The 23614-nt window shown below is 34.3% G+C and overlaps 1 protein-coding gene across 2 annotated transcripts in view; it reads left to right on the forward strand.

Moving 5' to 3' along the window:
• Nucleotides 1-19185, forward strand: part of CDH9 (cadherin 9) — a 131335-nt gene extending 112150 nt beyond the window's left edge. The window contains exons 9-13 of one of the 2 annotated variants that reach the window (XM_036907291.2): nt 11655-11791; nt 12295-12416; nt 16075-16192; nt 16287-16538; nt 17947-19185. In XM_036907291.2, the coding sequence (XP_036763186.2) occupies nt 11655-11791; nt 12295-12416; nt 16075-16192; nt 16287-16538; nt 17947-18434 (1117 nt within the window). In that variant the 3' untranslated portion in view covers nt 18435-19185. The remainder of the gene's footprint in view (nt 1-11654; nt 11792-12294; nt 12417-16074; nt 16193-16286; nt 16539-17946) is intronic. The other variant, XM_036907290.2, reaches the window with a different exon arrangement.
• Nucleotides 19186-23614: the final 4429 nt, after the last annotated feature.

Consider the following 23614-nt stretch of genomic DNA (forward strand, 5'->3'; position numbering starts at 1 on the left):
ATTCCAATTGTATATTTATCTGTTTACATAAATGATACACTTTTGTGTAGCATTATAAAAATTCTTGAAATTAAGTAATATTTGTCATGTAACATTTTTTACTTTCCAAATTTGTTTAGAAATTCTAGGTCCTTTGCATTTACATATGTCAACTATCACAAAATATCCTACAGGTTTCTGATTGGGATAATGTTGAGTTAATAAGTCACTGTAGGCAGAAATAATGATGTTGTAATGTTATCAAATCTATTAAACCCATAAACAGCAGATATTGCTCCACTTATAAAGGCTTTTTTTCCAGGTATGTTTTCTGGTTGTATGTCTACAAATCAAGAACATCTTTTACAATTCTTATATACCCTTAATATAGCAGCAAGAATATCCAGGATAATGTTAAGTATAAGTAATAAGAGAAGGAATCTTTGCTTTCTTTGTGTTATAAGGAAATCATTTATTCTTTTATTATTTCATATGATGCTATCTGTAGTCATTTTTAAAAGGCTTTATAAAGTTTGAAAAAATTTCATTCTTTTCATTTGTTTTTAACATTATTATCAGGAATGAAATTTCAATTTTGAAATATAGTTTTTATGTCTATTCAGATGACCATAATGTAAAATGATGAATTAGCTAGATTTATTTTTCAAGTATTGAACAAGCCCTGAATTATTGGGCAGCGGACCTTTATAGATATTTTTCCAAAGAAGTACTACAGAAGGCCAACAGGCACATGAAAAGATGCTCCACATATCTAATCATCAGGGAAATACAAATCAAAACCACAATGAGATATCACCTCATACCAGTCAGAATGGCCACTATCCAAAATATAAGAAATAACATAGCCACATCACACTATAATTATTACATATTGCTCAATTCAATTTATTGAGTTTAAAAAATAATTTTGCTTCTATGTTTATTTTGGATATTATCTTAAAGATTTGTTTTCATGTAATGTTTGTTTAGATTTATAGTAATGGTAATAGAGTTTCATAGAATGCAATAGGAAGCATATCCACTTTAATTTCTGGAAGAGTTTGCATAGAATTGACATTATTTTCCTAAATTTGTTTTAACTGAAGTATAGTTGATATACAATCTTATATTAATTTCAAGTATACAACACCAGTTCACCAATTACCCACATTATTAAATCCCCACTTCAATTAATGCAATTGCTGTCAACATAGAAATATGTTAGAGAATCATTGGCTATATTATCCAGGCTGTACTACCATCCTCATGAACAACTTGTATTATGTTTGAGAATTTTTGTGCACTCTTATCCCCCTCACTTTCCCACTCATCCACTCCATCTCCTGCCACATGGTAACCAGCAGTCATTTCTTAGTGTCTTTCAGTCTACTGTTATTTTGTTCAATTTATTTTCTTCTTTTTTCAGAGTCCACAAATAAACAAAATCATATGGTATTTGCCTTTCTCCACTTGACTTATTTCATTTAGTATAACACCCTCTCGGTCCATCCATGTTGTCACAAATGGCAGGATTTCTTTTTTTATGGCTGAATAATATTCCATTGTGTATATGTACCACTTCTGCTTTATCCATTCATCTATTAATGGACACTTTGATTGCTTCTGTATCTTGACCATTCTAAATAATGTAGCAATAAACATAGTGGTGCATATATATATATTTGAATCAGGAATTTTGTTTTCTACTGGTAAATTCCTATAAATGGAATTACTGGGTTGTATGCTTTTTCTATTTTTAGATTTTTGAGGAATCTCCATACTGTTCTCCACAGTGGCTGTGGAATTTACATTCCCACCAACAGTGGAGGAGGGGTCCCTTTTCTCCACATCCTTGCTAACACTCATTATTTCTTGTCTTTTGGATAGTGGCCATTCTGACTGATATGAAGTGATATCTCATTGTGGTTCTGATTTGTATTTCCCTGATGATTAGTCACGTGGAGCATCTTTCATGTGCCTGTTGGCCTTCTGTAGTTCTTCTTTGGAAAAATGTTTATTCAGGTCCTCTGCCCATTTTTTAAAACAAGTTATTCATGTATTGGTGTTGAGGTGTATAATTTCTTTATATATTTTGGATGTTAATCCCTTATCAGATAAATTGTTTATGGATATATATTATCCCATACTGTCCAGAAAAAAAAATTACTCATGCTTACATTCAAAAGATTTTTGTCTATGTTTTTTTCTAAGATTTTTACAGTTACATGTCTTATATTTAGGATCTTTAATCCATTTTGAGTTTAATTTTGTGTATGAAGTTAGTTCACCAGTTTCATTCTCTTGCATGTAGCTGTTCCAGTTTTCCCAACAACAGTTATTGAAGAGACTGTCTTTTCCCCATTGTATATTCATGGCTCCTTTATCATATATAAATTGACCATATATGCATTGGTATATATCTGGACTCTCTATTCTGTTCTAATGATCTGTGGGTCTGTTCTTGTGCCAGTGCCATACTGTAAATTGATGTATTTATGAATATCATACTATCTTTGCATCCCTGGAATAATCCCACTTGGTTGTGATGGATAATCCTTGGTTTGCTAATATTTTTTTGAGGTTTTTTGCACCTATGCTCATCAGGTATATTGGTCTATAATATTCTTTTTTTGTTTTGGGTTTGGTTTTTGGTATTAGAGTGATGCTGGTCTCAGAATGAGTTTGGATGTATTCCCTCCTACTTTTTTGGAATACTTTAGGAAGGATGAGTATTAGCTATTCTTTAGATGTATGGTAGTATTCAGCTATGAAGCCATCTGGTCCTGGAGTTTTGTTTGTTGGGAGTTTTTTGTTTACCAATTCCATTTCATTACTGGTAATTGGTCTGTTTAGGTTCTGTTTCTTCCTGGGTCTGTCTTGCAAAGTTGTACTTTTCTAAGAATTTGTTCATTTCATCTAGGTTGGCCCATTTATTGGCATATCATTTTTCATAGAATTCTTTAATAAGTCTTTTCATTTTTGTAGTGTCAGTTGTAACTATGTCTTTTCCATTTCTAAATTTATTTGAGTCCTCTCTCTTTTGTCTTCTAGTAAGGGATTTGTCTACTTTGTTTATCTACTCAAAGATCTAGCTCTTGGTTTCACTGGTTTTTTCTATTGTCTTATTCTTTTCTATGTTATTTATTTCTGCTCTGATCCTTATTATATTCCTCCTTCTACTAACTTTGGGTTTCACTTGCTTTTCTTTTTCTAGTTTCTTTATTTGTGAGTTTAGACTCTTTATTTGGGGATGTTCTTATTTCTTGATGTAAGCCTGTCTTGCTATATACTTCTCCCTTAGAACTACTTTTGTGGCATCTCACATATTTTAACTTGCTGTATTCTTCTTTTCACTTGTTTCTATGTATTGCTTGATTTATTCTTTGATTTGTTTATAGATCCATTGATTATTTAGAAGCATGCTGTTTAGCCTCCATATTTGCAGTTTTTTTGTTTTCTTCATGTCACTGATTTCTAGTTTCATACTATTGTGGTCTGAAAGATGCTTGATACACTTTCAACCTTTTTGTATTTATTGAGCTCTTTTTGTGTCCTAATATGTGATCTCTTCATGAGAATGTTCCATGTGCACTGGAGAAAAATGTGTATCCTGTTGCTTTAGGGTGGAATGTTCTGTAGATATCCGTTAAGTCCATCTGACCTTATGTGTTGTTCAGTGCCTCTGTTTCCTTAATTATTTTCTGTCTGGCTGATCTGTCCATGCATGTCAATGGTTTATTAAAGTCTCTCTCTGGCTGCCTTTAATAGTCTGTCCTTGTCCTTGATCTTTGCCATTTTAATTATTATGCATCTTGGTGTTGTCCTCTTTGGGACCCTTCTGTTGGGAGTTCTGTGTGCTTCCATGGTCTGAGCAACTATTTCCTCCTCCAGTTTGGGGAAGTTTTCAGCAATTATTTCTTCAAAGACACTTCCTATCCCTTTTCTCTCTCTTCTTCTTCTGGTACCCCTATAATGCAGATATTGTTCCTTTTGGATTGGTCACGCAGTTCTCTTAATATTGTTTCATTCCTGGAGATCCTTTTGTCTCTCTCTGCATTAGCTTATATGCATTCCTGTTCTCTGGTTTCTAGTCCATTAATGGCCTCTTGCATCCTGTCCATTCTGCTTTTAAGTCCATCCAGAGATTGTTTTATTTTTGTAGTCTCCCTGTGTACTTGCTCCTTTAGCTCTTGCATATTTCTCTGCAGATCCATCAGCATGCTTATGATTTTTATTTTGAATTCTTTTTCAGGGAGACTGGTTAGATCTAACTCTGCAGGTCCTCTCTCAAGGGTTGTCTGGACTATTTTGGACTGGACTAAATTCTTCTGCCTTTTCATGGTGATAGTGTGGCTGTAGGCAGGTAGCGGGTATGTCATCTGGGAGAAGAAAGTCCTTTCCTGCTTGCTGGATGCCTTGCCCTTCTCCACTGCTTGTGTTGGTTACCTGCACTCCTGGAGCAGCCACCAGGTTAATCCCCTAAACTGCTGTGGGCGGGGTCTCCATCAGAGCAGTGCAGAGCCCTGCAGGGAGTGGCAGGCACGCCGGGTGCACTCCCCCATGAAAGCGGCATCCCTGCCGGGCAGCTGTGTGCCAGCAGTGGCCCAGGCAGCTGTGCATCAGGCTGGGATTCTGGGTGGCTGCTGGGGGCGCAGCTGTTCCTGGGCCGCTCCTCATCACCACCACCGACTCACGCGGGCTTCTCCTGGGCCCCTCTGGTGCAACAGCTGCCAGAGTGCATGGGTCACTCCTGGTCCCCTCTGGTGCTGCCACTCCCTGTGCCCGCTGCCACCCTCCCACTACTGGGCCAGTGTGTGAGGGTCTGCACCAGTTGAGGGAATGACTTGAAGGCTGCTTATTGCTATGAGGGGCTTCAGAGCTGCCCTGCTGCCCAGGGGGTTAGGGTGCCTAAAGTTCCCCAGGATTCCCAGCTGCTGGCTAAGTGTTCTGGGATGACTTCGTCCAGCTGTGGGGTCTCTGTCTCTTTAAGACTTGCAAAAAGCACTCGCTTTTCTTTTGTCTCAGGGGTGATGGTTGCAGGGACCTGCCCACAGGTTTTGCTTTTCCATTTCTCTAGTATCCAGCACCCCGTGCACCATGTGTCTGTGCTCTGGGTGCAGATTTCTAGAGCTGGTTGTTTAGCAGTCCTGGGCTTTCACTCCCTCCCCATTCCAACTCCTTTCTTCCTGCTGGGTTTTGCAGGGTGTTGGCATTTGGGTCCCGCCAGGCCGCAGCTTGTATCTTACCCCCTTGGTGTGATGTTGAGTTCTCGCAGATGTAGCCTGGCTGTTGTACTGTATCCACTGGTGTCTCTTTTAGGAATAGTTGCATTTATTGTATTTTCATAAATATATATATTTTTGAGAGGAGATTTCCACTGAACTACTTATGCCGCCATCTTGGCTCTGCCTTCTACTTTACTTTCTTCTAGTACTATTTCTTTACTGTATGTAAAGATGTATCATTTCTGGGTTTTTCAATTGATAGTGTCTTCAGACATCTCATTTTTCTGTTGTTTTTTTTTGCATGCCTGTAATTTTTTTTATTGGATATAAACTTATGCTTTTACTGTGTTTAGAGTTGGATAACTTTGCATTTTCATAGACCCTTGAGCTGTGTTCAGGTGTATGATTAAGATGCTTGAAACACCTTAATCTTAATATGCCTTGCTTTGTGCTTCATTACAGAGCTTTATCTAGGACTAATTTTGCCTTACAAATCCAGTACAACCTTTCTGAATAGTCTACCAAAGTCCTATGAATTATGAGGTTTTCTATTTTGGTTGGTGGAAACTGGAACTATTCTGTCACATGCCAGTACATAGTTTTACTTCCTCAAATGCTTCTGATTGGTTTCTATTGCTTCATTTCATTTGCTCTCATTAATGTTCTAATCAGTACTGAGCTGAAAAGTTGAGTAGAATCTTCTTCAGATTTCAGTAGTTCTCTTTGTGAAGCTATCTTCTCTGAAGTATTCTGCCCTGTAAATTCTAGACACCTTGGTCTCCACTTGGATTATGAGCATCATCTCCTAAACTCAGGGGAGTAACAAACTCCATCTGAACTCTCACTTCTGACATTACCTTCTGGAAACCCTCCCTGGCAGCAAGCTATGGGAGTTGTATGAATCACATCATTTCTTTCTCTTTTTCCAGAGATTCTTTTCTTTGTTTTCTAGTGTGTAATGTTTAAAAATAATTGTTTCATATATTCCATCTAGTGGTTTTTTGTCAGTGGATGGGGGAGTAATAAATCCATCCACTGTTAGTCTATGTTTGCTAAAAGAGGACAAAGTATATTTTAAACATGTTTTTGATTATATAGTTGTAGTCATTAATTTTAGAAACATGGATTCGAAAATTTTGATCAAATAAGACATATATAATTCTCCCCTCAATATACCCTCCAGTGCTGTTTTATCCTATTTTTATCATTTAACAATATCCTAACTAATTTTTAGTAATTAGAGCTCATTATAATATACACATAGGTTTATGTAGTTCTGTAAGTTGTGAATATTTGCCAATGTCATTAAATTTCTTAATAAACCTCTATTGTCTAAATAACATACTATCACATAGATGATATATCACTGACAGATATTTAGATTGGAGATTCTATCTCCAATCTGTATTTATATAACATATAATAGTACATATTTTTATATAATATATAATTTTAAGAGTAAAATTTCTGAGTCAAATACTGATAGTGAAATTTGCAACCTTGCTTCATAGTGTATAAAAATTGCTGATAAACTTTAAGTTTATAGCTAACCCAGAAATATTTTCTTTTTAAAGGGTGCTCAAATATTGAAAAAAATAGTGAAAAGCAGTTTGACCTATAAAATCTCAAGAATTATGACAAAGAGAAAAAAAATATTGAGAGACTTAATAATCTCAAACTATGTTCCTAAAATTATAGTGTCAAGGCTGCCAACATTATAAGGCCTTGCCTGAAAATATAGCATATATAGCATAAATAATATGTTAAAAAAAGCTTTAGGTATCCAATTATACTGTGAAAACCCAGGAATAAGTCAAGAAGGAGACAACATTGTAATATGTGATTCTCTTGTTTGCTCTAATTTATAAAGATGGCTATTCCTAGAGCATAAACAGTCTATCATAAGCATCATGGAGAAACATTTCCCAGGGAAAATTTGGGAACTATTTCTCACCCACCAGTAAATTTGTTCATCAAACATATTTTCTGAAATACATCTGCCTCTTGCAACATGATATTATGGTTACAATTAGCAGCTGTTGTCAGATCTGCTTCACCTCATTAGTAATCATGGATTCCCTAAGTTATGGGGTTGATTATAGCTTTACAGGTTCTGAAAGAACATGTCTCATTTCACACCGATTTTATGCTCAGCATATTTAAAGTTCAATGAATTTTAGAAGAAACCCTTTTTACTGCAGTCATTTCAAGAAGTAAGAACAGCACTAACTTCCTGGCAAAAATTTTAGTTAAGCTTAAATAAAATGCACATGATTCCACCATAAGCTGGTGTAAGTGGATTCATATATATATTGTGCTTACTATTGATTTTATTTCATAGAGTAAAATAATAATACTTTAAAAATCATGTCACTAATATCTGAAAAAAAGATCTGAACTATTTGTTTAAGCATTATACAGTCACATTCTCTTTTTGAAGGGGAGTGAAGGTCACAATTCTTAGCTAGAAAATACATTTCTGGAAAGCAGTAGCTAGAAAGGGAAGAGCAAACATAGCCTAATTATGTTGACTTAGTGGAATATGTGCCTGGAATTCAGAAAAGGGAAAGGAATGCTCTTTGACGTATGTCTGCATATCACTGATTTGTTCTGATGCTTGTAATTTAATATACATGTTTTCTTGTAGTAGATGAAAATACAGGAAACTGATATGCATTGGATTCTAAACGGTAGAATATAAAATTGAAAAGCAAACAAAGACCATTCAGTTTGCACAAGCTGTTTCTTTATCACTTGTTTGCTGCCTATAAGATATTGTCTCTGTAGAAAGTATTCATTCAAAAAATTATGACAGTGGTCTGTAAAAAAAACTTGTTCAAAATTCATCATAAGGAAATCAATAAAATATTGTTTTAATAGGTCATCTTCTGGGACATAGAGATAGCTTTGTCATTTGTTAAGTTTTTGTCAGGCTTTTTCTGGTTATTTGTTGTAATTTGGGCTATTTATTATTAATAGGTAGACCAGAACATCTTATTCTCTGTTGAAAATAGAACACTGGTGGCTAAATAAAAGAAAATTATTTCTGGGCTTTGACAAACTGTGAGACATCATTTGCACTAGGGTTAATTTCTGAAGCAGACCTGGAAGTCTGCAGTGTTAATGGTAAAGTAAGCTATTTCTAAATCATCAAAGAGTTTTCCCTTCATGAATTCTTAACTTTAAAAATAGTACCTTTCAAGGTTGAACCTAAGAGCAGGGCAGCCACAGGCCTATTTTGATCCCACATAAGCTTCAAGTGAGTCAAAGCTGACTTGTAAAATGTTAGAGTTGTTAACTATTTCTCAATCATAGAAGCTCCAGACTAATCTCTAGGACAAGTAGCAATAGGCACAAAGGGATTTTTATTTTTCATTTTGATATTCAGTGCAAGCCGTAGGAAGAAATTCAAGATCCATTCAGCCATAGCAGATAATTGTTAACAATTGACCTTTCCAACAATGGAGAGAAATATGTACAGTTGAATATTGTGAATAGAGTTCCATTCAATACATAGATGTGGTTGAGTAATGTTCTTTTACTTCTTTTGTTTGTGTTCATTTTAGGTTTGTTTTTATTCCTAAGCGGAATATGGTAAGAGCATTTAAAGAAAATAGAACACTTTTTCAATGTTCTAGTGACTTTCTCAGCCCACATTAGGAACTAAATTGTAGGAGGGTTGACACTTACAGGTAGGAAACCTTGTATTTTGTTCCACTTTAACACTATTAAGCAATAGGGATTAAAAAAAAGAAAATTTAATATGACTGAATTGTTTAATTTTGTTATATTAATAGCTATTTTAAAAATAAGATCTATCTCAGATCCTCGTCTGACAGTGAATTATCGGTTACAATCTGATACAACTTTTACTTTCAGGAAACATATATATATATGTATATATATGCCATTATGCATTTTTATATATTCATTTATATATTCAGGCTTCTAATTATCGTCTCTCTCTTTTGGATTTACTACACCAAATATATAACTAGTACACCTGGGTATTGACCATTTATCATATGAGTTTTTATTTTTACATCTTCCAAATTATTTTTATGAGACCATGTAGGAAAATTATAATTAAGATTACTAAAAAAGTGAGGAAATACTGATATTTCCATGTAATTCTAAAATCCATTGCACAGGCCTTCCAAAGGACAAGAAGGTGAATAAGCTGGTTCCCTATTTGGGAGTAAGGTTTAGAGTGGAACCTAAGGCCAACTATGTAAAGTTTTTAGCTGTTACACCTTTGAGATGAAATCCAGTATGTATGGACATTTTTTTCTCACATGCCCAAATACTCAATTTGAATCAGTGTCTGTTTATGGAAACGGTCATTTTACAAAGTTTAGCAGAAAATGACTTAGGCAAGCACCATGGGGTACCTATATTAAGTTGCAATTATTTTGGAAATATTTTTGGAAGTTTGCAGTGTTGATGGTAAAGTAAGCTATTTCTAAATCATCACCATGTTTCTCCTTCATGAATTCTTAAATTGAACAGTATTGTCTACTGGATCCTTTAAGTTCAAAAAATTCCTATAGCAATAGACTAAGCCAAGGGTTCTTCATTAAAACAACCAAATAAACAAGTCATAGAATTTGGATAAATGTGTTTTCATTCAATGTTTTTTAAACTGCCAAGGTTTCACAGTTTAGAACACTGGCTGCTAAATATCTATTACTTATGCTTGTCAAAGCCATTGTATGATGGTGAATATATTACAGATTTATAATGGGACCCGAAATTCTCTAATTGACCAGATCACAAAAGGAGTTCATCTGCTAAATGAAATGTCTAGAAAAAGAACTACACCAGGTGCTGATTAGTCTTTTAGTTGTCTGTCAGTTTTCTTCCTTTTTCTGTCCTTATTCTAACGAGTTATGGTCTAGAACCTTTGCTATAGAAAGCCTTGTCCACAGACCTACATAACATGGGATTCACCTAGAGTTTCTTAGAAGTGCAGAATCCCAGCTCCCACACCAGACATCCTGAGTCAGAATCTATTTTTAGCAAGATCCTAATGTGATTCATTTGAACATTACTGTTTGAGAAACAGGTTCCTACATGGCTCAATTAAACACTCAACAACAGAAATCCCAAAAAGGTGTAAAATGTTAGTACAGCTAACATTGCCTGATGTAACTGAAGGATTTTCATATAAGCTAGCCTTTTAAAAGAGTTCTCTGGGACCGAATTATCCTTCCAATGCTGTCATAACAAATTACCATAAACTTAGTATCAAAGGAACTCAAATTTATTATCTTACAATCCTGCGGGTCACAAATCTGGTATGAGTCTCAGTGGGCTAAAATCAAGATGTTGGTTCGTGAAGGAATACATTTCTGTGGAGATTCTGGGAGAGAATCATTTCCTTGCTCATTCAGGTTAATTAACAGATTTCAGTTCCTTGCAACTGTAGGACTGAAATCTCTATTTTCCTGTTGGCTGTCAGCTAAAGGTCTGAAGGTTCATTCCCAGTTTCTAGAGGCCACCTGCATGCCCTGGCATGTGGCTCCCTTCTACCGTCTTCAAAGCCAGCAGCGAGGGGTCAAGTCCTTCTTTTACATTAGACCTTTTTTCTTCTGTCTCATCTCTCTAGAGCACTTCTCTGCCTTTTTTCTCCATGTTAAAGTGTTTGCATGATTAGTTTAGCTTAAATAATCAGATATCATCTTTCTTCTCAACATCTTTAACCTTAATCACATCTGCAGTCATTTTTGCCATGTAAAGTAACATATCTGCAGATTCCAGGCATTAGGAGGTAACATCCTGGCAAGGGGTAGGGTGCATTATTTTGCCAGCCATAAAGTGATACTAAGTTGACAGAGACATCTTCCATACCCAGCCCTGATGAAAAAGAATCATGGAACTCTGTGTTATGTCATTTCATTCTTATTTGGAATAGGTTGAAGGCCCAGACTGAAGAATGACTTTTGATTCAGCCAAGATGTTCCTTGGATAGAGAGTCATTTGAAAACAATGCATTTTACAACAGCCTCTCTATATTCACTTATACGCATAAGGACTCTGTGGACACATGTTCTTAAGTGTTTTTTTTTTTAACGTAATTCCAATTTATCAATACAATTTACTCTACTGAATTTAATATGACCTTTTATTATGTCTCACATACTGCAAAGATAGTATAAGTAAAGCAAGTGACAGTTAAAAACTCAAAGGGTTTTTCTGTATAAATAATGACACCAAAGTACACAGAATCAAAGGCCAGTAATAATGGAAACCAAGTATGGAATGCCAAATATACCAAGTTTTCTAAAGGACAATCACATTAAATAAAAATCCAAGAACAATATTAGCATTTTACTGGTAATACCTTTCATCAGGAAATTGTTTCAATCTTTGCCTATAATTTAAAGAAAATAGTCGATGAACTAATAATCTTCAACCAATGCCTGAATTTATGAATCTCTTTTCTACCAGGTACTCTGTTGATCGGCATACTGATATGGACCGGGTTTTTAGTATCCACTCAGAAAATGGCTCTATTTTTACTTTGAAGCCCCTTGACCGGGAATCCTCTCCTTGGCACAATATCACCATTACAGCCACAGAAATAAGTAAGTTGGAAATATATCCATTTGAACATGTTATTTCTCACTAATGCAGTAAAATAATGACACAAAGTAGACTCTTTTTCTTGAGTGGAATGATTTTCTCATTAGCAAGTTCTGAGAGAAACAATTTAGAGTGTTAGATTTTTAAGTTACTTTAATGATTATCAAATATTTATTTTAAACTTGATTTTCTTTTATGCATTACTATAGGATAAAAATATAATTTAACCTCATAAAAACGTTTAATCAATATAATTTAACCTCATAAAAACGTTTAATCAACTTAAGAAAATTATCTCTTACAAATATACTTCATTCTCAATCATATTTTCCTCTTTTTATCATGCTTTCCATCTGGACCATGTAACAAAGCTGAGTTATCCATCAGCAATTCAATCAAGAAAGTGAATACCACAGAATGATCTGTTGCTAAGTTACAAATGGGGGACTGTTATCACTGTTTCTCTGTAAAAGAGACTGAAGTCTTACGCATGTTCTCATTGCAGATAATTCAAAACAAAGCAGCCACATCCCTGTCTTCATCAGAATTCTAGATATAAATGACCATGCTCCGGAATTTGCAATGTACTATGAAACATTTGTTTGTGAAAATGCAAAACCTGGGCAGGTAAATAAAATTATTATAAATTTTAAAAAACTTTTCCTCTTCACAAAGGCAGATCACATTACATTAACTGGTACAATTATTTTTCATGCAAACTATTGTGCATCCTTGTCACCCATTTATCTCCTCTTACCAAAACAATTACAGTGATCTTAAGAAGAGTTTTAAAATTTTTATTATGTGTTTATTATGGAATCCATGATACAATAGGAAAAAATATAATATACTCTTTAATTTATGTACCAGGCATCTAGTGAATATTGTATATGTAGAAAGCTCCTACCTGGATTTATAATTACACTGATACAGAGTTATATCACAATAGAATGGAAATAAATTATTAAATAAAACGAAGTATGAACATGAAATTATTCTATGTTAGTACAAAGGGAGTGATAATTGTTTTGTTGATTAAATTTTGCCACTTTCAATCACTCAGTCAGGACATTTTGTTTTGATATGTTATATTTTATTTGTGATCTTTCAACTTTAATGTTATTGAGATAAAAAAGATTGTACAAGAGTTACAATACCCCTTTACAAAATAATATTTGAGATATCTCTAAAGTGGTTTTAAGCAGAGTATGTTCATTTTTAACACTATTATTTTACAAATAACAGTAATTACATAAATTTTATTGAAAGGCATTTTAACCTGTTATTTAAATATTTCCTTAAGGAAAAAGTAGGTAGATGTTAAGAGTCTTATATAATTCTATCATATCTTTTAAAATATAGAAAACAAAGTAAATGCAGTCTTTTTCTATTCCAGTAGAGATTGTAATAGACTGACTGTTTCTGTCCTCCCAAAATTCATATTGCCATACAGTGAAGCCATAAACCCCAGTGTGGTTATATTTGGAGATGAAGCCTCTAAGATAGCAATTAAGCTTAAACGAGGTCATAAGACTGGGGTTCTATACTGATTGAGTTAGTATCATTTAAAGAAGAGATAACCGAGAGATCACTCTCTCTGTCTCCATGCACACACTCAATGAAAGGTCATGTGTGGGTGTAGCAAGAAGGCATCCTTCGACAAGTGGCAACCCAGCTGACCAAGACAGAAATACATACCACATTTCACTTGCATACACAAAAATAAAAATGGGGTTTTTACCTTCTTTTGCCAACAAAGAATCATTATACAGTGATTTGGATTAAAAAGTTTTTATTTTTTCACTTTGCAACATGTAATGGTCATATTCTCAGTTTGATAAATACTGATTTTTAATTTGATGCTTAATTTTCATAGCATAGCTGCACATTATTTTATTCAACTATTCACCTATTAATGGAAATCTGATTAACAAACAAAATGTTACTCTAGCAGACAGCACTGCAATGAGCATTATAATAAATTAACATTTATATACTACATGGTATTATTTTCCTTTGATATAATGCTCAAAGTAGGAATAATACTTTTCTATCTATAAATACTGATCCTTCCAAATAGCTAAATGTCATGTACAAAGTGTTAACTCCCCCCAAATGTGGACGATTGCCTATTTATTGGGCAACTCTAGATTTTAAATATCTCTCAATATGTATTACCATGTAATAATTTTAACATTATTGAGGCTGAACATCTTTTTCATAAACATGTGGCAGTTTTTTAAAAACCTCACAGATGCATTAGTTTACTAAGGCCACCATGACAAATGATCACAAACTAGGTAGTTTACAGTAGCAGAAATGTATTCTCTCACACTTCTGGAGACTTGACATCTGAAATCAGGTCCATCCTCTTTCTGAAGACTCTAGGGGAGAATGCTCCTTTGCCACTTCCTACCCTCTGTGGTTCCTGGCAATCGTTGGCTTTCCTTGGCTGGCAAACCCAAATTGCTCCGATCTCTGCTTCCATTGTTATGTGACATTCTTCCTGTATCTCTCTTTATCCAAATTTCCCTCATCTTACCAGAACTCCACTCATTGGGTTGGGGCCCAAACTAATCTAGTAGGACCTCATCCTTGCTTGATTACATGAATCTGTAAAGAGACCAACAAACAAGGTCATATTCACAGGTACTGGGGATTAGGACTTGAACATTTTTTGGAAGGACACAATTCAACTGCCAATAGTCGAGAGATATTCTTTACTTGTACTTTAATATGATTTTTTAATTGATTCATGTGTTATTGATACCCTACAAATTATTATTTGATGATAAAGTATAACTGATATTAACTAATTATAATTATTTTAATATTACTAGTATTCAAATTTTTATGTCAATGTTCATATGCTTGGTGCAAAACAATTTTCTTGTTAAAATTAACAAGGTTAAAATAAAACATTAAGTGACTTATATGTACTCTCTTAAAATATGTTTAAATAATGACTCATTTCAAGAACTCAGAGTCACATTATCAATGGGTGAATACTTATGATTTAAAATATTACTAAAAATTAGATATATTATTGCTAATGTGGAACAGGAGATTGAGCAAGAACATTACATCTTATGTAAATGTTTTTCTATGTCATGATCCAATCTTCTAGGGGGAGAAAGTGTATTAAGTCTGTATTAATGATTGTGCACTTTCAGAAGCATTGTACAAAGAAATGTTGACATGCCTCTGTCAATAAAATGAATAAATTATAGTTGATATTAAAGAGGAAAACTATTGATTAGGGAGTGTGCAGATTGTATGGCTATAGAAGGTACCCAGTAAGCAAAACAAAAGTTACTTTCAACTACTGTAAAATTCCAATAATTTTTTATCACAGAAGTTGGACTATTATACCTGGAAGTGGTGCAACTGTTTGTTTTTGTGGAAGAGAAATTTGAAAGAGCAATTAAATGGCTGTGCTTTCAAATCACACAGATGGCAGAATGAGGACTAGAAAAACAGGCACCCAAGCAGCTTAGTGCTTTTTCCACTATAAAATGCTCAATGGAATTTTTATGCCCACCCTGTCATTTGCAGCTCCTTCTTCACAGTGTGGCACGGCACACCTCTGATTCACAGTGAGCACAGCTGAGAGGTGCTATCATTTCTCAACTTGGACAGTAATTTTATAAAACTTAAAAAGCACTTATTTGCATATGTTTCTAGAAAACTGCAAATACCTTTCAAAGAAAAGTAAATAATTTGAATAAAACATGCATTATGATTGTAGTTATGGCATCCTATATTTTTAAAATCTTTCGCTTTCTGGTACAGGGCATATTGCACATTTTGCTAAAAGTATGTTAATGTTCTTAATCTATAAGAATGATTGTGCTAAGCACTTTTTAAAACTATGTGTGTTATGTTCTCTGTGTCTGAAAAAAAAACATTATCTACTGGAGGCAACAGATTGATAACCAATTAATACAAAAATAGACAGACAGGGGCTTCCTAACAATACTAAAAGAGGACAGATGTTTGAGTGACCAAATTTTTCTTTAAGGTTGGACTCTGTGGTGGCTTGGAATCAGACAATGATGCATAGAGATATCCTGCACACTAATACTTGATGGTTACTTTTATTCTTAATTAAATAAGTTCCAATACACAGAACCATAAAAGAAACTTTAGCATACTTTTCTGAAAATGGAATATTTTTGTTTCTTTAATCTCAGGGATATATTTAAAGCACACTGATTTCAAATGTCTTGTAATAACAATAATTGGGTTTTGTTGTGCTTTATTTATTGTATTTATTTGGTTTCAGTTGATTCAGACGGTCAGTGTCATGGACAAAGATGATCCTCCCCGAGGCCACAAATTCTTCTTTGAACCAGTGCCAGAGTTTCCCCTCAATCCCAACTTCACCATCGTAGATAATAAAGGTATAGGACTTTCCACAACTAAAAATCATGAGATCTTAAGATGCAAAATTAAAATCTGGCCTGAGATTTTTCTCCCCCACCGTTTATTTTCCAGATAATACAGCAGGAATCATGACGCTCAAAGATGGGTATAGCCGCAACAAACTGAGCACCTATCTACTGCCGATTTTAATCTTTGACAATGATTACCCAATTCAGAGCAGCACGGGCACGCTCACTATTCACGTATGCGCCTGTGACACCCAAGGAAACATGCAGTCCTGCAACGCGGAGGCCCTGGTCCTCTCCGCCGGCCTGAGCACGGGGGCGCTCGTTGCCATCCTTCTGTGTGTCCTCATTCTGCTTGGTAAGCTCTGCTCCCTGAGGCCCATTCAACTCGAAGAATTGTCCAGTGATTGGGCATGAAAAGCACTCTTCTCTAGAACTACAGATTGAACATTTTAACTTTTTAATTAATTATTCCTCCAGTTAGGAAAAAAAATAAGTTGTCCTTGGGGATAGGTCCAGCTTGCCAAGGATGAAAACAAGTATACAATACCTAATGATAAATATAAATAAATAGATAGATATATAGATAGATAGATAGATAGATAGATAGATAGATAGATAGATAGATAAATGTGTGTGTGTATATATATATATATATATGTATATGCTTTAAATATACTTTTTATATTTATAGTGTTTAATGCTAAGAACCATGGTAACTGTTCTAAGGATATTTAATCTAAGAGTTGCTTTAATTTGCACATCAACTCTTTAGGTACTTTTATCCGACAGAAAGGCTAAATAACAAACTCACCCATTTAGAAAGTTTTTTAACTAGCATTCAATCCCAGATGATTCTATTTCAGAAATTACCTTCCTAACCATCATTCTCAAAGCCAACTACTTTACAAATAATACTATTAATAAATACTAAGTTATGTATATTAGACATCTAATTGGCAAATGCACTTGTCACAATAAGATATACATTTTTCATGACATTTCTTGTACATAGTTGCAAATTTAGTTTTAGCAAATTAGAAGTTTCAAATATTTTTTTTAAACTATGGTGTTATGGTTATACCTAGTCCTGCAATTTTTCTAAATAAAGTCATGCCTACACTAGCAAATGGTTCATTTGAGCATGCCCTAACAGGACAACAATTTAATTCAATTAAACAGTTGTTCCACTGTAAAACATTCCCTCCAAAATTGTTTCCATTAAATATTCATCCAAAATGCTTATACTTAGGGCCTTAGAGCTAGCCAAACTTATGTTCCAATGCTCATATGTGCTGGCTCCTTTTCACTGCAAATCCTTTCAAGCTATCTGGATGGAATCCCTTTGGCCAGAGACCCTTGCAGGACTTCAGTGAAGGATTGATGAAAGTAAGCAGAAAACATTTGTCTCAGTTGAGATGATCCAACTATTTAGGAAAACATTTTCTCAGGGTGGTTTGGAATGTGCAACACCACCATTACACATCTCCACCTGCTGCTAGAAAATACACCTCCTCTCTGAAATATTTTTTTGTATCCCCATGGAGATTAGACTTTGGCTTACCCTTTTAGCTAAGTGCTACTGCCATCATATTGTTTTATTTGCTCAGATAGTCCTACTTTCCTAGTTAAAAGCAGACGGAATGATCCAAACAATCTTAGCACCTCTCACATGGCACAAACTTCACTCACAGAAGCACGCTTCATTTAATTTAAAATGGAGTCATGGAATCTCACTAGTTTTGCTGTTCTGTTCTTGTTAATAGTTTTAGTTGTGCTGTTTGCTGCATTGAAGAAGCAAAGAAAGAAAGAACCTCTGATAATTTCCAAAGATGATGTCCGGGACAACATCGTGACATACAATGACGAAGGTGGTGGGGAAGAAGATACCCAGGCTTTTGACATTGGCACATTAAGGAATCCAGAAGCAAGAGACGACAGTAAACTTAGAAGGGATGTAATGCCTGAAACTATTTTTCAGATAAGGAGGACTGTGCCTCTGTGGGAAAATATTGATGTGCAAGATTTTATCCATCGAAGATTAAAAGAAAATGACTCAGACCCAAGTGCACCTCCTTATGATTCACTGGCCACCTATGCCTACGAAGGGAATGATTCCATAGCAGATTCACTCAGTTCTTTAGAGTCTCTCACAGCAGATTGTAATCAAGATTATGATTACCTCAGCGACTGGGGGCCTCGTTTTAAAAAACTTGCCGATATGTACGGCGGTGATGACAGTGACCGAGATTAAGAGTATTGTATAACTTGATCAACTTTAGTGGAAGTATTCGCTTTGTTAGTGGATTGCGTGGCCTGCATACTCTTCCTTGGAGGAAATTTTTAAAAATTCGAAATTACAAACAATACGTAGGTGTTGTCTTAGTAAGGGTTTGCTTAATCAGTAAGTTTCTGTGAATGATTACGAATGACCTAGATTTTAAAAAGTACCAATAACCAGTTCACCCTCTTTGCCTAACAATCTCTGAAGGAAAGTATATCACATCAATAATCAATAAAAATATATAAAAGGCTTTTTGTGCCTTTTCTAGACATAAGAACTTTATAAATGTTTTCTTAAATAACTTAAGTAACCTTTACTATTAAATGAAACATCGTGCAACTGCTTTGTAAATTAATATAAAAAACTATATCCCTAAAGAAATAGGAATGCCTATTACTGCCATATTTATTTAGTTGAAGAATGTCTTTGTGTTAATTCACTCATATTTTTATAAGTGTATATTTATATTTTTGTATTTTTATGAAATAAACTCGTATTTATAAAAATACTTTTCATTTTATTTAATTTCTAGGAGCAGTCCTGATCTCAGTTATACAGAAATATTTTATATCTTTAAAGGTAAAACATGGTTTACTCAGGGAAAAAGCAGCTAAGTAGTTACTGAATGTGGTTTGGAAATTGAATGTAGTAAAAATATAAAATAGCCTCAGTACAAATTGTGATTGTCTACTTCAATCACTTAAACATGGGCAAGAGTTTATTGAACAACTGATTTTTACCAATCATTAGGATATGAAACACATTTGGAATATAAATATGAATATACCTGTGAATAAATAAGTTTTTTGTACATTTTTTTACTATGGGATCAACGAGTGGATTGTATGGGAGAGTGAATGAAATATATGTTAATAATAACAGGCAGATGAAGAAAAAAAATCTGAGTCTCTCTCCATCACTACTACAGTTTTCAGAATAGAAATGATAGTTTTTATTTTTTTTCTTCAAGATCAGACAATTAATGGAATATAATCTAGGTGACATTTAAAGTGTTTCAACAAATTAGATGAGTTTTTTTTAATTGATAATTTTATTGAGGAGATTTGAAGTCATTGTATTTGAGCAAATCTTGAAAGAACTAGTGACATGTAAACTGGATAGAAGAAACCCTAAGGAATGTGAAATTTTCCTAATGATTGAGATTGTTCAGAAAACAGGATACAGGACCCTTAAGGCACAGTAAAGAGAAGAGAGAGGGAGAATTGTGTGTAATAATAATTTATAAATCTTTGAAAGACTACCATCCAGAGAATACTTGCCCTGGTTTGATCTGGAGATAAAACCTAACCCAAAAGGTGGAAACTTCACAGGAGGTTACATATTACTCATTTTGTGCCATGATTTATCCTTTTTTTTCTTTTCTACTACTCATCCTCTAAGAGCAAAGGTGATGCCCAGGGTGATTTCTAGGTGGAATTTATGTAGAAATTTAACATGGACTGTTATCAAGCCTTTTCAAACAGCAAGTATTTAACCAAATTACAGTAGGCACTTATCTGTTCTATTTTGTTACTATGTTATAAAATTTTTGAAGACCAAGTTTCTATAACTTTACCACCAACAGCTAACACCTACTGAAGATTTCATTTAATGCTAAGAAAAAAAAAACAGACTGGGCAATTAAGAATTATTTGAAATTTATGTAATTATCAGAACTGCCAGAAGACAGAAAGTTTTTGTAGTTTTAGTTCAGAAAGTTTTAGTTTTTACCTAAGAAAGTAGTTTCCCTATTACCAGAGCTCTTCCAGTATGAATCAGACAAATATTTGAGGAAAATGATATGAAGATGGTAGTGACTTAAAGTAGCAAGAATAAAAATGAATGAGATATCTATTTTTGCCTCTTATAATCAATTTATTCTATAATCACTAGAGAGATAAGTGACAATAAGTAAAATCATTCTCAGGAGGTCTATAATGTATGTGTAAAGTCTGTGTAGAGAAGAAGAAATTATGTCAAAACAGGAAGGGGTAATTGATAGTTAAATTGCTGGTCTAGGTTTACCATGCTGTAAATCCTAAGAGAGACCCAACCAACCAAGCTGCCTAAAAGTTGTAGACCTACAATTGTTATGATAAAGTCAGATTGATACTAGATAGAAAAAAAAAAACCATTAAATTAAGCTCAGTTATGAAGAAATGTTAATTTGACCACCATTTTTCGGCAATTATGTCCTTGACAGTTCTCCCAGTACTTGATCTGGGAATGACTGACACAATGCAATCTTTATAAGGACAGAGCTAACAAATTCCATATGTAATAGGTATATGATTGCTTTTACTATAATCAGACGGTCTGTTTTGTTCAAAGGAATAACCAGACCTGGATAATACTAATACTTCTTAAAATTTTCCAATAATCTAATAAATTTCTGTAGTGGAAAAAATGCATGCAGGAGTCAGATAAGATTTTATCATTTCCTTACTGGCAAATAAAGAAATTACTTAACTGCTCCAGTAAAATAGGCACGATTAAGATTTACCCTATTGGGTTTGGATAGTTTAATTTCACTGTAGGCATATAGATATATCAATAGAGTTATAAATTGAAAATTTCCAAATGTAGACTTCCCATCTTTCTCTCTTCCCTATAATCCAAACATATATTCAAGGAACTATTCTAAATTTCAATTTGCATGTCTAATTAAGTGGAGTAAGTACACATTTTAACTTCTAATATTCATTCCTACACCTGTTCTACTCCCAACTTGGCCATGTCAGTTGATGATAAATCTATCCCGTCCTTGCCCAAGCTAAAAATCTTGCTGGCATCCTTCATTCTCTCATTCTGTTATACTTCATATACAAATTTTAGAAATTCCTATTGACTATACCTTCAAAGTGTATTTGAAACACAATTATTTTTATCACATCTCCTGTAACAACTTTGATCTAAAAGTTTTATCTGGATATTTGCAATATGCTTCTAAGTGCTCTTTTTTACTAGCCTTACCATCTATTTTGAACATAGAATACAGTTAGTTGCTTTTCTCTTTCTTTTCCTTTTTCTTTCTTCTTTCTTCTGTTGATTAGGTAAGTGTACACGTCTCATTTCTCGACTCAAAAATTATCAACTGTCGCACTGAGTCTCACAGATATCTGCCAGATCAGGTTCTTCCTATTGTCTCTTCGATCTTTGTTTCCTCTATTTTCTTAATTCATTTCACTTCAATTATTCTGGACCTCTTGTTGTTCCTTAAAAAAGACTAAGAATTTTCCTTCTGAACTCACATCATTCTACTTGGAACAATCATATCCCAGACATCCATGAAGTTATCTAGCTACGTAACGTCCTTCAAGTCCTGGTTGAGATGCTATTTTCTAGGTGACAACTATATTCAACAAACTATTTAAAACTGCAACCTCCAGAACCAATTTATCCTTTCTTTATTTTCAAATAAATATTTTCCACAGCAAATATCATAATTTAACATGATACGTAATTGGTTTATCATTTAATATTTTTGTCTGCCTACTTCTGTTAGAATGATTGTTGGTTCACACATTGCCCTCCCCCTCTCCCACGCACAAAGGGCAAGAGAAGCTGAAGAAAGAGGGTGGCCACTCCAAGTTAGGGAGAAGTTTCAACAGGCGAGGGAGTTTCGAGAGGGGCTTGTCTGGGACAACTGAAACGTGAGTAAACATGTACCTGCCCACCAGAATCTTAAAAGTTTATATAAAAGGTTTAACTGTGTTCAGTTACATATTCCAATCCAGATGTTCTCAACAACAACTTAGTCTCTCAATGCTGCACCCATGAAGCAGCTCCTAGTGTGGGAATAGTGGGCAAAACATATATTCCAAGGACAGGGGGTGGGACGAGGAGCTGCCAATGCCCAGATCCAGTCTGCGCATCAGCCTGCAGTCTTGTCCTCTTAGTGACCTCCTTCAACAATGTTTATTACCCTTAGGCAACAAGTTTCATTTATTATATTTACTAAAATATCTCATGTGCCTAGATTAGTGCCTGATGTCTTGCTGACAGGCCCCAAATATTTGCCAAACATAAAATTATATGCTCAATATTTAGATACGATGTTTTTCTGAATTTGATAAAATATCATGAGTACATACAAGATTAAAATAAACAACATTAATAAAAAAAGAATTATACTCAAATTTATAACAAGGTGCATGCCTTCACAATGATATTGATTATAGGCTAGAATTTAAAATCCAATTACTGTTTGCCGAACTCTGGTTGATTATAATTAAGTCACTATTTGAAAAGATATTTTCAAAAGACAGACAAGCATAAATAATCTTCCAGGTTTTCTTTTTTTAAGCCTGTGAAAATAAATAAAGGGAAAACCTCATTCAAAATGGAGTGAAGTCCTGAAGAGGGAGGTCTTAACATGCACCACTTCACATATCTGGCAGGAAGAATCTAACTTCATATACTCAAGCAAAAGGAAGGAAGGTTTTCTCCTCACCCAGCAACACCCCAGCCAATGAAAACAGCCAACAAGAAGTCACCACAACCCCAAACTCGCTCTCTTTCAATGGACTTTCATTCCAAACAGACTGGCCTAATTTCTGTCTTTCCTGTATAAGAGAATGCTCCTCTACTTTGTTCTCCAGACTTGCCTATGGCTTGTCATGGTTTGCATGCCCCAAATTAGAAACCTGCTATTCCTGAATAAACTCAATTTTGCTGGTAAACTAAAACTGGCTGTTTTATTTTTACAATAAGCCTCACATTGAACTAAAATTGTATTCAATGATGTTTGCTTCTAAATGAACACAGTAATAGGATTTTACTGTATTTCAGGCCATCAATTCTAAATGTCAGAATCACAATACAACACAGAGAAGAAATTTTTTAAAAAGGGGACTTCTCTTCTGCAGTTTGAATCATCTTTACAATCTGTAGATGAGCAGTAGAGTGTGGGTAAAGGGAAGCTGAACAACTCTAAGAAAATGTTTTCTTGCACAAATATGTTGAATTGCATTCCAAATTTCTGTAATATATGTGACTATTTTTCAAGAATAGGTATTAGTCAATGATCATCTATTTAAGTCCATATAGTCAAAATAGCACTTCACGGATATTGGGCCTTATCTGATTTGCAGTCCCTGTTGCTGTTTGACAGAATGTTATTAGCTAATATAGTATTAAAAACAGAAACA

The sequence above is a fragment of the Manis pentadactyla genome, chromosome 2 (genome assembly GCF_030020395.1).
Source record: "Manis pentadactyla isolate mManPen7 chromosome 2, mManPen7.hap1, whole genome shotgun sequence".
NCBI lineage: Eukaryota > Metazoa > Chordata > Mammalia > Pholidota > Manidae > Manis > Manis pentadactyla.